The sequence below is a fragment of the Pelecanus crispus genome, chromosome 3 (genome assembly GCF_030463565.1).
Source record: "Pelecanus crispus isolate bPelCri1 chromosome 3, bPelCri1.pri, whole genome shotgun sequence".
NCBI classification, from domain to species: Eukaryota; Metazoa; Chordata; class Aves; order Pelecaniformes; family Pelecanidae; genus Pelecanus; species Pelecanus crispus.
Genome location: NC_134645.1, coordinates 104733161 through 104751549, shown reverse-complemented (window position 1 = coordinate 104751549; position 18389 = coordinate 104733161). Strand labels below are relative to the sequence as shown.

The following is an 18389-nucleotide window of genomic DNA, read 5'->3' as shown; positions in this document are numbered from 1 at the left end:
ATTATCCCACTCCACTCAGTGCTTGTCAGGCCACACTTGGAATACTGTGTTCAGTTTTGGTCCCCACTACACAAAAAAGATTTGGACAGGCTGGAGAGGGTCCAGAAAGGGCCACAAAGATGATCAAAGGACTGGGAAGCCTGCCACATGAGGAAAGGCTGGAAGAACTGGGTTTTTTCAGCCCTGAGAGAAGAAGGCTTAGGGGAGACCTTATCACCATGTTCCAATATTTAAAGGGTGGCTACAAAGACGATGGAGACTCCCTTCTCACAAGAAGTCACATGGAAAAGACAAGGCAGTACAAGTTACTTCTGGGGAGATTCTGGCTGGACACAAAAGCAAAATTTTTCACAATGAGAACAATCAACCATTGGAATAATCTTCCCAGGGAAGCGATGGATTCCCCAACATTGGACACTTTTAAGATTCGGCTGGACAGGGTGCTGGGCCATCTTGTCTAGAGCATGCTTTTTCCAAGAAAGATTGGAGCAGATGATCCTTGAGGTCCCTTCAAACATGGTTTTCTATGATTCTATGATTCTATGATCTGCCGTGCTTCTAGAAAGATACATTTTCACATCCTGTCCCCCAAAAGTAGAAATGTTTGTTCAAAAATGAGAATATTTAGAAAGTGACTTTGTGCCTCCAGCTGAAGGAGCTTTTCAGGAAAGACTTGGAGCAAAACTTACTCCAGGCTGTGATGGGACTAATAATGTTTTCATGTGCATTATTGTCAGTACCTTCAGGTAAACAAGGGATCGAATTCTCTCCCATTCAGGGATACGCTGTGTATTTGCATCAGTATGTGTCAGATTGGTTAAGCATCCTCATTTCCAGTATTCAGATTTTTGTGTTACATCTTGGCTTCTTCAGCTGAGAGGTAGCTAAAGAAGAGACCAAACACAGTCTTTTGCTGAGGCTTCCTTGACAAACAGCTGGGGTGCAACCCTTGTCTCTAGTCTCTCTACCTTTTGGTGATGCATAGCAAAGATCACATCCAGTTGCCTACTACCCAGAACTAGTTTCAAGCTCAGGTGCAGCCTTTCCCAAACTACTTGGGCATTTCACCATCCAGGAGCCCATGAAACATGTTAAGTGACCTGACTTACAGAAGGCAGATCATGCTCGGGGCCAACATAACAAAAGAGGTTCAAGCAAAACTAGGGGAGCAGGTAGAAATGGAGTGGGAACACGGTTTGTGACAGTTCAGCCAATGAGCAGTGTCTTGTTAAGCTGCTGTGACTCCACTGTATTTGAGCAGGTGCTCATAACTCCTCTAAACAGAGTAGTAAATCATAGCTTCATCTTACCCCCAACACTTGGCATCCTGGAAGACTCCTGATGACTACTGGATTTGTTGCGGTTCTGATTTTTCCTTTTATTGTTGGCTGCTCGGACAGAACGGAAAAGCACTTCACTTGCCTTGAAGAATGCAACCATGAATGGTTGCTTTGACTGAGGCCCATGTCTTCCAATCAGGCCAGCAGATTTAACATTGATACTTCGACCTATAAAGTAAGGGAAATTGTAAGTTAAAAGGTGAATTTCTGCCCCTCCTGAAGCCACAGTGGGAGTTTAACTACTGACTGAAGCATGGCAAGGATTTTGCCCATAATCTGGAAATTACGTGATTAAGAATCCTAACCACATTTTGCTGAACAGAACTTAAAAGACAAAAAATTCAACAATTTACAAAAGTTTCAACAGCTTTACAGGTAGTTTGTCATTGCATAAAATTGCAGTCTCTGTGCACTATATATCTTATTCATTACTCAGATATTATAATTCGGTCTCATGTACACGTATAGAACTGAAAAACAAATGAGCCCCATTAAAGTCTATAGGCTATTGAAAGGATAATGTAATGCAGTCCTCTAATTTTTGCATCACTTGAGTGTGAAATGTGGAACCTTATATCCCCAAAGCAAATCAGTAGCAAAAAGAACCGTAGATAAATAAATATAATTCTGCTTTAAAAATAGATATTGTGGAGTGTTACTCGAACTAATGTTCATACACTAGTAAAGGTAGGAAGGCATTCAGTTGTTCAAGAGAACAGAGTTTGAAATATGTACATTATTGACTCTGGTCCCATTCCCAGGGGATGTGCATATTTCTTTAAAATATTTGTTCAGTCAGGACTGTGTGGTAACCTCACTATATTATAGGATCTAAACCTCAGTAAAAGAAAAGAAAGCAAAGCAAGTCACTGAAACTGCATCAGTGACATTTTAGCAAATAAACCCTTGCTCTTAACAGAATTTATTTTGGCAGCATAAACACTTTTGTGCGTACGTGTATTATGCAGAGCCCTTCAACCGTCAGAAAATGAGACAGTGTCATGTGAAGCTGTGCAGCTGTGCTGGGTGGGGGACACAGAGGTCCTTTAAACGGGAAGGTACGGGCACAGGCACGGCGTGCGCTGTGCAGCATCGGGGCGCCTGGGGATTCTTCTAAACTGACTGGAAAAGTTTGCTACGCGGGCAAGGAAGGAGCATCTGCCTCACAAACATGTAATGCTGTTAACTCAATCATCCTGAAAAAGAACTTGCAAATAAGCATAGGAGTAAACCTTATAGAAATAAGCATATAGGTTTCCTTTTCAAACACAAACTTACAGTGGCTGTGTGCCAGAGTCTATATTTCTTAGAAAAACTCTATCACTGGCGTAAATGAAAGAGGCAGTTTGATTTGTGGTTAAAGTAGTTTCCATTCTACTTCCACTGTAACAAATGTATTAATTCAGCTCAGACTTCCTCCTTCTGGCAGCCCTTTTGCAGTAAAAAGAGAAATTAGAAGTTCCAGCCAAATACCATACCTTGAACTGACCCACTTCAATACATAAACACTTTTACAACATGTTTATTCAGGTGTAGCACTTTAAATTGGTTTAAGATGTTTCCAGTGACAGAGCGCCCAGCAAAGGCAAGAGAAGAACTGAGAAAGTTAGCAGTTATGGAGCAGAGTAATTGGCAACATATTCTGAACAATTTTGATAATTACTTTTTTGACTGCAAGGGAAAAATATATTTGCTGAAGCTTCTGATTTCATTTTAAATGGCTTTTTAGTCTTGTGTTTCTTTAATTCTTCTTTTCATGTGTTTGAGTTACTATTAAATAATTCAGTAACATTAATTTCTATATGTTCCAATCTTCTGTTGCAAGTCAGATATGAAAAACTGTAGAGACTATTCTCTATTCATTGCAACATGGACAAACTAGCCTCTTACCACAAAGTTCCAAGTTTCCCCTCATTTCTAGAGGGAATATTTTTACTATTTTTCTTTATTTTTTGTTCCAATGACTTTCAGAATTTTAATTTTATCTGTAAAAGATTAATACCTTACTGGTGGACATTTTAAGAATACTATTAGATTTATATACTGAGGGCTGTAAAGATGTGTGGAGGTTTTCTGAATTTAAATCTTAAGTTCTCTGAATTTACAATGGTGGATATTGTGTGTGAAGCAAAATGTCCTTCAAACCAACGTGAACTCCCTTTAAAATAACTTTTAATATTATTAAGTTTCCTCTGGGTTTCCTTTAGGCTTCAGCAATGAGATGGCTATTAAGATTCCACAAGTTAAGGCTTACTTGGTTATTCAGGGTATAGAGATATACTATAAAAAATTAATCCTGTAACCCACAGCCTTTTTACACACAGAAACAGCTTATGTGACTTTATTCCTTCATTTGCTTGATCTTTTCAGCAGCCAGCCTGAGTTTTTAGGACCCATTTGTTCATTTCATGAATGGTATATGCACTGAATCTGCTTCTAGTGCAGTCAACAGAAAAACTTTTATTGACTTCTGTGGGTTCATCATTAAACTTTTCTCTCTCTGTTTATCATATACCTTAGCTTAACTGCAACTTTCAGAAGATGAAGCAATCAAAATATACACTGCCCCTGAGACGCTATATTTCTTCCGAGGAGGATCTCTGAACTGTTTGGTTTGGAAATTCAAACCACATATGTTGTCTCCATTTTAGGTTGCTTCTGTGCAAAAGAAAGTTTGCACTTACAGAACTGCTATTATCCTTCATTTAAAAAAGAAAAAAAAAAAGTGTGTGTGTGGGAGATGTCCTTCAGTCTAAGACCGCAAAGTTTTGCCCCTTCCTGAACAGGAGATATTTCAAAGTATCCTGCCTCTGAAATGCATCAAGCTTTCTGCCACAGCAGTAGCTGCATCTGTGCGCTATAGTCCTGTTAGGTAGCCCTCACCTTTGTCCATAGTGTGGATTTCAGAATACAGTAAGAAAAATCTTACACTACCCTGAACTGGCCTTTGTAGCAAGAAGCATTCATGGGCTTCATTTTTAGTAAGCAGTTTTAGTCTATCATTTCTTGTAAGCATTTAGAAAACTCTTGGCTTCGATGACAACTGAAAATCCAGGTCTATCCAGCACACAGTTGTTCCATACTGTGGTATTAGGGCAATATTTTCTAAAATCAGCTGAATGACTCAGGCTGACCTGCTTTAACTACACCTTCCCTTGGAGCTTCACCCACATGAAACTGGTAGAACCAAAACAGCAAGGTGTGTCTCTCTGCTTATCTTGAGCATCTCTGAACAAGAACTGAATTTGGTCAGGCATTCTGAAAAATGTGTTTGGTTTTATACTTCCACCATATCTTTAATTCGGAGGATTTCAAAGACTTTTCTTCAGACTTTAGAAGAAAAGAAAAAGAAACTGCAAGAAACCGGCATTCAGCTAGTGCCTGCTCCACTGAACCTGATCAGTGCAATTGCCCCTACACCTAGAAAAAACAAATAAGCATAACAGATGGACTTACTCTGTGCAAGGATAGTCCAGAGCCTTTGTATTCCTCACAATCTGGCATGCTCTTCTCAATCCTGCTATGATAATTTATTATCTCTTCTCTATATTGACAGGTATATTTGGAGACTAAGACTTATTTAAAGCATTACGTTTCAAATCTGCTGAACTCCTTAGTCCTTATTCATATCATTTTGAGTCTTTGGCAAGATGTATTTGTTTGACTTGGCATTTAAACTTATTTTCGGCTTTTATTCTATTTGATAGCAAAGTGCCCTTAGCAGTTTGCATAAAAGGTTGCATGGAAGTGCCGGTTTGACTGACTGAACTGAATGAATATTATTTGTCTTTTCACATTCTGTCCCCTTATAATAAAGGAAATGCTGCTGCAAAAATAACTGTGAAGTTCAGCTTATAAAAAGGTTCTAACTCAACAATCCTGATGCTTTTGTTCCTTTTTTTTTACCCACAGAATAGAAATAGCACTCAGGATCATAACTGCAGAGCTATTTGCTGTGTCACTATGTCCATTTTTCTCCTGTGACATGCAGTCGTATCATACAATTCTTTTCATGAACTGATCAAGTTCCATCTTAAAAGTTCATTTCCCCCCCCAGCTGCTCCAAATGGAAATGCAAGAGCCCTTCAAGCTTTCAATAATAATCTGTCTCACAGTCCTGACCTGGAGACATCACCTCACTTTTCATGACATTCAGAAAGCTGACTTCTGAGATCACCAGTGTGGATGCCAATGACAGTGGTAAGATTTGTGACTTGGCTGTCTCTCCTCAGGCAGTATATATTTTATATAAGGCATTGAGCAGACACTAATTTTGCAAGAGCTTTCAGCCATTATGCATCTTGGCCAGATTTACACTGGCAACACAGGACAATGAGTGATTCCAAGATCCATTATTTTGTCCTGAGTCATCAAACTGTAGCAAACCACTCATTTTGTTATGAAAAACAAGCACTTATTTACTTCCAGAAGTGTTCAACAAGCCACAAAACACATTTTACAGATTAACCACTATTGCTAGGTCACAGTAGTTGTTTTCGTAATAATTTCATATATTTGTAGATAGAAATGAAAACTTCAGTGATGCTTGAGAATTTCCAATGCCACACCTATGGTTTCCTCCTCATGGGGAGTGATATCTGAAATGAGGTTTGGGAAAGGCCTTTTGGAGAAAGACCCTGAGTATACAATGTCCAATAATGTCTAATATTTGAGCAAAAATTGTCCTGAGGCCCTGAGTCTGAAAGCTTGCATAGTAGTTTTCAAAATTAGGTAGAAACTTGTGTGGTTTCTCATGCCTGAACAGTGCTCTTGAGAGCAATGGAACTTCACAAAAGCATTGAGGTAGAGTTTGCCTACCAAAGCTTAAATGAAGGCTTATGAAAAAAAGGAGAAAAGAAAACTTGACAACACAAATGTGATGGTCCATATATAAGACATTCTCAACACTCCAACTCTGAAGTATTTTGTAGTGTCTCTATTGTATCATCTACATAAACTGTTATGCAAACTTTTCCTTTGGTGGACACATTTATCTTTATCAACATAAAATATGCTTTTGAAACAAGCTTCATGTGTTTTATTAACTCTTCTGCTCCCTGGAGGCTTTAAGGAATTCTGAAAAATGGGTGGTCTTGGATGGTCTGCTCTGTTCTTCCTAGGTTTCACAGCTTTGGTCAAAACTAATGATTCAGCTTTTGGTTTTAAAATCTTACATTTTGTTCATTTTATTCAGTTCAGTTGAAGGAATTTTGCCTATCTTTTTGTGGTGATTCTGGTATTCATAAAGCTCTTAAGAAAGCACTTGGGAATGTGTTAGGAACGATGGTATATGCTGTATAATGTGGCAGTAGCATGTATGCTTACACAAAAAAATCACATGTAATCATACACAAATACGCTCACTAAGTACTTGATTTATCCTTTCACTTTAATGTACTTAAACTGTGAATGGCTTGTGGGAGTCCTAGGACTTTTCTGCACAGTTAAAAATGTGTTCAGGAAGACAATAAAAGAAGGAGAGATTAGATTAATTGGTCATCCACCAAAGAATAAAATGGATAAAAGCCTTCTGAATGAAACAAAACACAAATGCCATTATCTCTAAAATACTGGTGCTGAGACGCAGATGTATCCTTCATCTTCATCTGGGGAGCAGGGTGGAGGGGGAGTGGTACAGCTGTACAGGCAGGACCAGTATGCACCAGTATGGCGTGGTGGCAGGAGAAGGGGCAGGAGGCCATCTCACCTCCCTGCCACTCCTGCTTAAAGTAAGCGTGCCCTTAACTAACAAAGGGTATGTTCGTATTGCTTGCTACAAGCAGACACAAGAAAATGCTGTCTGTATTTCTGACCCAGCTGGAAACAGGGGTTACACCTATTTAAGTAAATTAAAGAGTGCCCAGGAGCACTCCCACATGCTGGAGCCAGATCATCCTGCTCAGGGTGGGAGGGTGCTCCTGGTGCACTTGCGTCCTATGCCAGCTCCACCGCAGAGTCCCCAGCACCCCAAGGCAGTGCTGCAGGGACCTCTCCCAGGACAGAAGCTGCCATGGGGTCACCCTGTTTTGGAGACTGAGAGAGTGATCCCTCCGGCTTGTTTCACATACAGTATTCCTGAGCATGTTTAATTTACTAGTGTAACTTTGGCCAAAGTCAGCTCTGAACCAGAACTCATGTAGCTGTACTTAGGCAGTGCTTGAGCCCAAGCTAATAAAACCTGCTGAGGGGCAGGATATATTAGCTCGGGTTCAGTGCTGTGCTAACATGGCTATATGGCTTCCAGATGGCTCAGAATTTAGGCAGAGCTATTGCCTGCCAAAGCCCATATATATATCAATATAAATATATATATCCTAAATTCCCCCACTGTAAGGACACTAATGAAGGTGAACTCACTCCTGATACTTTGCCTTGTAAATACCAGATCCACCAAGAGACTTAAATGTAACAACCCAGCAGCATCCTCCAGAGTACCTGACAGCTACCATGGTCATGTAAGTCAGGTGCCAAGGTTGACTGGGGGCAACCTTGGGAGGAGATTTAGTGTTGTAAAGGTGAGGCCAAGGCCATGTAAAGTATGCAGCCAACTACCTGAAGAAGCCAGGGTGCTTCCACAGGTTGCTGTGGCTTGAAAGCGAGCCAGCCACCCTCTGTGACACAGAGAATGTGGCCATGCTGCCTTTCTGAAGGCTTCATAGGAGAAAGAGACCTTGGAAGGCCCAGGCTGAAAGGAAGAGAGGCTAAAAAAGAGCAAGTGTGTCTCTTAATGTCTCCCCCACCATCGCTGGAGAAGGACCTCACCAATCCTTCCTGCAGCATGTAGGGTTAGGAGCCAAACCCCCTTCCAGGGGACACACGTCAGAGTGTACCCAAATACGTGCTGGAGAGAGAATTGGCCTTCCCCAGGCTTCACTTGGATCAGGGAACCTATTTCTTTCAAGTTTCCCTATGCTCTGAAGAAAAAAAAAAAAAAAAACTGAAGTAAAAGTCAGACTCAGGGAGCTGAGGATTCCTGCTGCCTGCCCACCTCAGACAGCAAGAAAGCCCAAGGAAACCTTCCATAGGACTATGTGGTAACAGAAGTCACCTTAATCAGCGTGGGCTTTTCAAAGTTACCACCAGTTTCTTCCCCTCTGATGTGCAGGTGGATGGAAAATAACTGAGAGATGCAGTAATCTAAGGAAAGGCACAGAACCACATGGCTGTGGGGGCTACCCAGGATGTTGTATTGAGAGCTGTGTGTTTGGAACCTGTTTTGTCCTGTGGATCATCAATAGTCATCGTCACATGTTATCTCCCTCTCCCATTTTCTGTAGACAACACTAGGTTCTCTTCAGTGATGATATAAACAGCAAAAGCAATACTCTTACAGCTATTTATACTCCTCCAGTAAAAGCGATGTTCAAACTGTTGCTAACTCCCAATTATAAAAATGTTAAATGTTAATACAAAGGTGCTGATTCACTGGAACATGTTTTAAGTCATAAGAGACATATGGTGTATATACATGAAAAGTGTCACATGGAGCTTTTCGAATTGTTTCTGCATCTGCATTGATTTTATGCTGCAATTTATCTAACACCCGCACTTCCAGTGTGAAAATGATCACCTCTCATTTTAAACACCACGGAGAGTTTTGGTGTCAAAAGGAGGGAATCGGCCAAAAGGGGATGCTGCAGAATGTTGAGGAGACATTAAAAAAGAGAATCAAAAAAACCTGATCCTTAATTTACCACAGCCCCAGGGAAACAGTGCATTATATGTTGACAGCTTCCATATGTGTCATGCAAACCTTTATTCTTACTGTTCAAAATAAAACGTCCCATTAAGAGAAAAAGTCTACATTTCATGCTAAAATGAGACGTATGATACCAAATACTGTCTTAAAGAAAAAAGAAAACACATTCCAATGTCATGTGGCTTTTTGTACTTTTTCAGCATTTTCAAAGGGGGAAAAATATGAATTACAACAACCAGACATTCTTCCAAAGTTGTTTTTATCACACTGCTCTATTAAACAGTTACAAATTTTTTTATTCCTCATGTAGACATTATTATTATTTATGCACCATCTTCAGGGATCACCGAAGAAATATATCTACACAAGTAATTGCCTAAAAAGTCACTGAAAGATAACTGTAAGAAAGATTGCTGTTAATGGTAATGATAACAATATAGTAGCACCCCAGAGTCTCAGTAATTATTGGCACCCCATTTTAAAGGTGCTGAATGAATAAATCTAAAAATTAGTACGCATTTACAGATTTCATTATCCAGGGCCCCAGTGCAGCACCTGAATACCTCAAACAGGGATCCTCTGACTTAACAGAATCCCATTTAGTTTAATAGTCTGTTCAAATAGAAAGGTTAATGGATCAGGTCTTATCATAAATGTCTTTCCAGTTGTGGGGGCAGAACTCCTCTACCTCCCATAAACTCAATGGACAGCTGGAGGCATGAAGAAACGTGCTTCAGACCTGCACAGCCTAAAGTCCACTTGAGCCAAGGGAAGGTTTTTTGGTTGATATGAACCAGTCTCTGAGCTTTCATAGAAAACTGGTCGGAGGGAAGGTGGGTGCGGTTCTCTGGGTTACAGAGTCCACTACATACTGAGTCGTGTACAAAAATTCGTGTCCCGTCTCTACACAAACATGTCATTCAACTGCTGGTGTTTCTAATAGCTTCCAGAAGTAACAGCAACCCAATAAAAATAATCAAAGCCTTAAGAGCAAAATTGTAAGAGCATGAAAGGATGATTTTCACTGTGCTAAGCTGAAGTGGTGTAGCACAGGTCTTCCCTATAGTTTTGAAAACTTTAGTCCGTGGAAGAGCGCTCTTCTTGCATGAATAAACTGAAAGGGGAACAGAAAGTGAGGGAAGAAGGGAATTCCCTCCTCATTCAAACAGCTGTGTTAAGAAATTCAAATAAGTGAGGTGCAGAAGGTAAAGCTGCCAGTGGGTTTGGAATTAAAAATAGAAAATTTATCTATCACCTTTCTGATCTTGGGAGTAGGACAGGGGAAATATTTACATAAACTGTTCTTTTACAATTCCTTCAGTGTATCTAAAGGTTTGCTTTTACCCATACAAACTTTCCTGCTGTTTACTGAACGGATATAATTTTTAGGCTAGAACCAACAAATTGCTGATTCCAGGGTTTCTTAATGAATGTCTTTCATGGATATTTAATTTTCAAGAGTTTCTGTATTTGAATCTCTTGGAAAAAAAGTCAAGGATGGAGTTTATTCTGGAGCAGGAAAGCTGGCCAGAAGCCAGTCCACCTAATTTGGATGCCTGACGGAGGTGTCACCTCTCCAGAATTTTAAGGGCTTAAAAATGGCATCACAAAAACAGGCTGCCTAACAGAGCCACTCCCTGTACAGTGCGGGCTCAGGTGTGGTGCTTTTGAAGGATGGCTGAACGCAACAGCAACATGGTCTACTGTGCATTGCTGCCTCCCTTTTCCACTGACTGTAGTCTGACCATATAGGCAACATTAGGTGAAATGATCCTCTGCTCTGGTTCAAGCCTGCCAACACCCTTTTTAAGCATCATGCCTAAAGGAGGACAGTTTTTGCATAACTGCCAGCAGCCGGAGCACTTGCTGAAAAAGTATGAGAGGCTTTGTTCACAGCCCAGCTGAGCCTGAGGGAGAATTCAGATCAAAAACAATGAGAAAATGTAGCCAGAACAAAGAAAGAAGAAAAAAATATTAATCCTTACACCAGGGTTTCTTCTGCTACTCATTAACATTATGTCAGCTAAGGTTTAGATTAACTGGCATCATAGGTCCCTTGACCTCTGCCATAAAAAGCTTTTTGACAAGAAAGAGCTAAATCTGAAAGTCTGCTTGTAAAGTAGTATGGATTAAGTGAACCATCACAGAAAAAACAGTATATAAGTCTCTTTTTATTAGTTTCTAAAGAAGTTTAAGTAAAGATCATTTCTTCTAATATTATTTTGCATTGAAATGCATTTTCACTTTTTAATGAAGAGCATAACTGTGAATAATGAAGCCTAGTAAATTTGTAGCCTAGTAAATTTGTACTGAAAACCCCCACAGCTCTGACTTCAATTTTGATAGTGTTCTTTCTAATTTTCAGCTAATAAAATTTTTCAAGATTTCAAATTTTTAACCCGTTTCAAGATAAAAATGTTTTGAAATTAATTCTTTTTAAAATGATAGAAAACCAATTCCCACATTACCCTATTGTTTACCTTTCTCCAACATCAGTACCAGCAGCTATGAGGTCCCCTCTGAAATGTCCCAAGGTTTTTTTATACCTTTCTCTGTGCTTCAGCCCAGAAAGATATTTAGAAACTTTCTAAAACAAAAATTCCACAAATCTGCTTGAGTTTCCTGAATGCAATCATCAGTGGAAGAACATTAAAATGGAACGTCATTTTCTATGTAGGAGCTTTTATCCAAAACTTCATTTAATTTAACTTGGTTCAGTATAGCTTTATAATTGCCATATTGTACAGAATTAAGAATAATAGAAAGCTTGCAGACTATATCTACAGCAGGATAAGGCTCATGTTCTTTGCTTATAAACTCTCAGTGAATTGTCACCCAGTCAAGTTAAAAAACACCCAGCCAGAAAAGATTCCTAGCAAGACATGACAAGAGCATATATGGAGTCATGATCTACAGTTATGATCTTACCGTCCCCGGTTTCAGCGCAGAGTTGCAGGCCCAGATTGTTCTGTGGGTTAATCACCCAGTGATTGCTGGTCACAGTAATGTCAAACACAAACCAGCCCACATCAGAAGCTTGAGCCTTTCTTGTGTCTAACAGGAACAAGTCTGCATCCCTAAGTTAAAGAAAATAGAGAGTTAAGGCATTCAAATTTCTTTTTTTTTTTTTTTTTTTTTTAATGTCCTTAATTTCCTTGCTGACAGTAACTTCCTGGAGTCCAAACGAATAATCCTTTGACATATCCTCATCACAACACAGTACAGCATGTGCTGTAGCTAACATGTAATTGTTACATATAATACAGGTATTTCCCCTGAGAGGCCTTTCTGAAATGAGTCTCAGCATGTGAAAACTACAGGTCTGGAAAATCTGAAAAATCCAGCTTCCTGATATAAATATGCAAAATATATAATTGAGGCTGTGTATAAAGGATTCATCTTTCAGCACTAGAATGTCTCAGGAAGATTACCTTTTATAAACCGTTCAGTGTAAAAGACAAAAAAAGTCAAAATCACGTTACAATTTCAACTAAAATTCGAAGGCATAGTTTTGCTAAAGAAATCTGTTATTAATAACATATGACAGCGGCTATATCATATGACAAAACATGAATAGATGACAGTTCAGACGGTTTCATATTAGTACAGATGTTTAGAAAATAAGTCTCTATATCAAAGTAGAAATTATATATCTTTTCAATAATGTAATTATTACATTTTAACCCTCAGTTCTCTGGTATATTCTCAAATTTGTTCCCATGAAATCTTCCAGTAATTCAAAAGGGCTGCTCAGGGGAGTTAGTATAATTGTGTTACTAAATGCTTAGCATGGATCGTTTATTTGTTCTGTTTTCACATATCTCCTGACACAATTGGTTCCAGAACCACATCTGTATTACAAATAATTTACTACAATGACCACACTAAACCCAATATATTTAACTCTCATCAGTTTTGTTTTACATGCTTCTACAAAGCAACACACATTATTAAAAACTGTTTTCACCATTTAGCCTTTTAAACCTAAATCTATAGTTATGGAAACATATTTCTTTTCTGCCATAAATAGTAATCAAAACAATAATATACAAGAAAAAATATTTTATTCTAAATTTTGACTGTCCAACTCAACTAAAGACAGACTTGGCTTACACAGTCCTTAGAATCATAGTTACCTTACAGACAGCGTGAACATATGCTTAAAGAGGTAAAACAGATAGAAATAATAGGCTTTGTGTATAAAAAGTGGATTTAAAGTTACAATGGTCCTGTCACTGTATCCTTATGTTGCTTTAACGTAACAACATTGTAGGAAGTTGCTATCTTATCTAGACTAAGCACTGTAAATGCACCTAGAAGGTCTGATACTGAAAAATGTCTTGTATAGCTCTTGAAATTGTGGTTGTTCAACACTCAGGAAAATAAGACCAAATGAGCTATGACAAGCATATGTTTAGTTACATGCGAGAAATATCTGCAGAATCAGGTTAAAGAGCTCAGAAATGATAAAGCGGTTTGGGGTTTTTTTTAAAAAAAGAAAAGGAAATTGAAAGGGCTTTCTTTCAAGTAACCTTTTTTTCTTCTGTTAAAGGATAATCTTTTGCTGGGCTCTTATCACTTCCATTCTAGTAGAACTGTGCTAATGACCTCACAAGGAGAAAACATACACTCTCCCTCCGGACCTAACATGAAAACAGTCTTACAATTCAAAAGAGCCTGACCTGCTATGCTAGCACTGAACAAATTAACAACGTACCACAAGCTCATAAATAGTGCTCTCTGGAGACTTGAATGCCATTTTTTTTTCTCTAATAAGCAGTTTTATCAGAATTTTAAAACTGAAAAGTTTAATTCTGAATGTGACAGTTTTTAAGATTTTTTAAATAAATATTTCTTATATCATACACTATATTTAATAGAAAACTGTAAAATTGTTTGGAATATAACATATTATGATCTCACAGTGCTATAATTTCACATTCATCTTGTCTCCTCCTAGAACACATAATTGTTTTCCCATATAGATTCTTTCAGCTCCAAACTTTGCTGGGACTGATATGAAATGTTCTCAAAAGTCAGGATGTGCAAGGTCTCATATGCCAAAACAGAATAGGGCACTACTAACAGTACAGTCCAGAAATCCTTATAAAGGACAAATTTCCCCTGTGACCTGTCCTCAATGTGACTTTATTATTTTGTACTGCAGCAGAAACTCACACCAAAGTGTCTTTGGCATTGATATGTCAATCTTCTTGTCTGCCTTCCTACAAGCGTAATGATCTGGCTAAGGTAATGGACTCAAAGAGGCAGATTGTTCTTACCCATTAACTCAGCAAATGAACCAAAAATTAGTTGTGGGTACCTAAAGAAAACTAGAACTGATTCTCAAGAACATATAGTAGAATAGAGAAAATGTCTCCAGACTAATGACAATAATTTAGCCCACATAACAGCTTTACTACAGAAATTCAAAGTATTTGTCAGGAAAAAACCCAACCTTTTTCACAATTGATACAAACATAAGGTGAAAACCTGGCCCCTGAGAAGGCAGTGAGAGTTGTGGGATCAGGATTCCCCCATTAGCTGCTGTCATTCACTCAAACTTCTCATCACATTTTGTGACATTTTTAATTTTAAAATTCCCTTTTATTCTGCAAAAAGAAAAAAATGACCACACTTCAAATGAAAAACAGCTGCAAATATTGGCTCTAATTTTAAAAAATATTTCTATTTAAAAAATAGCCCACAACACATAATAAAAAAGTACAGCATTATGTCGTAAATAGCCTGAAATGCAACAGTGAACACATTCAGGCAGAATACAGCTGATTGGCTTTACCTTTATGGAGGCTGTTTAAGTTTAGTGATCTCAGTCTGGTCCCAAACGACCAGTTGTCTACAGCAGAAATGCTACCACAGTCAAGAATTTCAGCAAAAAGGCTGTGGGCAGAATGTCTAAGAAGCTCCAGATCTCCTGGGTCACTTAAGGAAGTAAAGGTGGAATAAACCATCTATATGTTCCTTGAAACCCAGCAGAGTTTTCAACCAGATCAAATCACTATTACTATGTAATAGGCCATCCCCATAATGCTGCTTCACCTCTCGCCTCATTCCAGAAAGCTGTTTTAGTATCTTAATGCCACTTGAGGATTCCCTAATGCGGGAAGAATCCTTGGGGTTTAGTTAAATTAGTGGCTAGCTGCCACCAGATCATGAACAAGGATTTGGCCTGTTGGAGTATATTATTTTTGTCATGAGAAAAGATCTGGGTAGGAGTACATTGGCAGGGCTATGTAGGAAAGTTTGCCTTGCCATGGGCTGAGCCTTGCACGCTTACTTAGAACAAATAGAAAACTGCAATCCCAAAGACTGTCATTTCAGCAAACTGAGCAAATTCAATACACACACACTTCAGTGGCCATGCTGCCACAGAGACAAAAAGTGTCCAGGACTACAACATAATCCTTAATCTGCAACTCAGAAATTCTAAAGCCTGACCACTCCATGCCTGAAAGCATGGCAGGGCTGCGTTTGGGATTGCAGAGCCCTGTCAGACACCCACGTTTCCTGTTCAGAGCAAAGAAGGGTGGAGGAGCAGGGTCAAACCCAGCAGTTTTGCTGTGGTATGGCACTAGTAAGGAGCGTGGGACCTTATAGAATCATGCAATCATAGAAAGGTTTGTGTTGGAAGGGACCTTAAAGACCATCAAGTTCCAACCCCCCTGTCATGGACAGGGACACCTTCCACTAGACCAGGTTGCTCAAAGCCTCATCCAACCTGGCCTTGAACGCTTCCAGGGATGGGGCACCCACAACTTCTCTGGGCAACCTGTTGCAGTGTCTCACCACCCTCACAGTTCTCTCACCCTCATATTCTGCAGTTGCAGCTTCTGAAAATTTTGCACCTAAAATCTCATGTACATATGGAGGACAAACCTGAGGTGACAAAGGCAAGAATAACACTAATGAAGTCTGGGCCCCAAAGCAAAAGCTGTGTCTTTATTGCAAAAAACACTAGACAAATTATTCTTGGGAGCTCTTATGTCTGGAGGTATCAAGAAGCAGGTGGGAAAAGTTCCTTGTTTCTAATTTGAACAGTGGAGGTCTTGTGGTCTTCTCCTATCCTGTCCCACTGAGGCATTTGTCTCTATATACTCCATATATGAGTAGAGACTGCCAAAATCAACAATAGGAGGGAAACACTTAGTCTACATCTGAAGTTTCTGTAGTTATACTGGTGAAATCAAATGGGTGGTATATTGTTGTATGTCCCCCTTTCCAGCACCATGCTTCCATTAGAGGACATGTGGCTTTTATGTTTATAAATGGCAATATAAAACGTTTATAAATTTATGTTTATGTGTTGAAAGAAATCAAGAGCATTCTTTAATGGTTTCACAGAGACAGTTGTCATTTTAACAAGTCAGATAATATTAAAGTGTGATCTTGCTTCAGATTAGTAAGCAGTTTTGCTTTCTCTAAAATAGAATAGAAATCACTTACTTGGAAAACATTTTAAAAAACCCAAAACCCAAAAAAGAAAACATCAAATGGATTAGAAAAACTAACTTTTCCCATTAGTTCTTAAAAAAAATCTGTTGAGTTTGCAGGTGAAGAGCTTTCATCACCCTAGCCTTGACCCATGCTTTTTTAAAAGATATGTTTTATTCATTCCCATGTCATTCCTTCCTCCAAGAAGTTTCTTTTAGAACCTATGTCAAAAGAATTTCTGCAAGCTGAAGACAGACGTAAAAGAAAAAAAAACCCTCACTGTTTTGTTCCTGCCCAAATTTACTAAGAAAGCAGAAGATACTCTAGAAGGATGAGTGCTTTCCCTCCTGTTGGTTCTGCTCCATTGATATAAAATGACTCCCTGTTTATAGCCATAAAAAATGTATAACTTGATGTTCAGAGCTCTCTCCTGGAAGGTACAAGCTCAAGCTTTCTTGTGAGCAGAAAAGAGGTTTGACTCTGGCCCAGCCTTCAAGCTAACTGGTGATGGGGCATTTTTTTCCTCCAGAGTACTCTGCAAGTTTAGGTTGCCATTTTCTTTGCTTTTGCTAAACATGCCCAGGATAGAACTATTTTATCTGTTCCAAGATGAGGCAGAGTTTTTATTTATCTCAAAACAAAACTTTTTTTTTCCACTTTTCTGAGAAAAGACATATACTAATTTAATTTCAAAACCCAAATTTTGGGTGTATGTAGCTTTTTTCAGAAGCATTTTGGAATTGCTACTAGTTTTTAATAGGGATTTTCAGGTATTTAGCTACTTTGCCTGGTGAAACTGGTCATTTCCTCAGGTCTTGCAGAGTCTTGGAAATATGTCACACACAGAGCTCTGCAAACTCAGATTCAGAGGTTTGCTCATGTGTAATGTCCTATTGGTTTTAATTTTCAGTTATGGTGAGCTGCATGTGTTAAGTGTGCATATGTCATCTTAAAGTCAGTACATGACTTTATCTTTTAATTACCTTCAGCAGGATATTAAAACACATGCAAAAAACCATGCTCCTTCAAACATAAACAAAGTTAAACAATCTATCTGCCTTTAAGGAGCTAAATGAATCTTGGCTGGTAGTACCTCAGTGTCAGCACATGGTGCATTTCCCAAATCCAGGCACTTAGACTGTGCACATGACTCCACCATTTGCTCACTGAGAACAAGAACCCTGCCCCCCTCTGTGCATGGTCAGATTATTTGGTGAGATTGGATGTGTAACTCTCCGTAAACCTGGAATAAATTACATTGAAGATAACTTTTATCCTTGCTCAGTATTTGTTGTCGTTGCCTAGGAATTAATAGGGCACAAGCCACGGTGATAGCAATGATGCCTTGCCGAGGGTATGCGTATGATCAGCTATTGTCTCCCTACGTAAGATAGCAACAGGAGACATTATTCAACACGTAATACGTTCATGCCAACTGGGTACCTGTTTGGGTACTCCTTGATGATCTGATATATACTAATCTGAATTGTTTCATTCTCAAAGCGGCTGTTGCTTCGGTCTTTGTATATCCGGAATTCGGCTGCTGTCACTGCCTCTCCATGCGGGATTTGAGTAAGGTCAAAGCGAAATTCTTTGTAGTGCCTTCGCTGGTGGGAGAAGTCCTTGTCCCTTTCAACTGTGAGAAAAAGAGTTGAATGTAAATTAAAGAGGTGAAATGAATGCCCATTTCCCATGATTAATGGAGCGTTCCCTGTACTTGGGAGTAAACAAACAGGACAATATAAAACTGTGCAAATAATAAAACCACAAACCCAGACGTACTTCCAGTTAAAGGAAATTCCACCAGCTCAGTGTCTTCAGTTCAAAAGAAAAAAAAACCTCAGTGGCTTTTATACAAATTCCAGAAGCTGGAGTGGAAAGAATATAAAAAAAAGCTG

General features: G+C 39.0%; 1 protein-coding gene across 3 annotated transcripts in view; it reads right to left on the bottom strand.

Moving 5' to 3' along the window:
* The window catches only part of BMP5 (bone morphogenetic protein 5), a 58295-nt gene that overhangs the window by 16784 nt on the left and 23122 nt on the right, over window positions 1-18389 (bottom strand). For all 3 annotated transcript variants that reach the window (XM_075707531.1, XM_075707533.1, XM_075707534.1), the window contains exons 2-4: window positions 17935-18127; window positions 11968-12116; window positions 1311-1508 (exon numbers count right to left, since the gene is read on the bottom strand). In XM_075707531.1, coding sequence (XP_075563646.1) covers window positions 1311-1508; window positions 11968-12116; window positions 17935-18127 — 540 coding nt within the window. The remainder of the gene's footprint in view (window positions 1-1310; window positions 1509-11967; window positions 12117-17934; window positions 18128-18389) is intronic.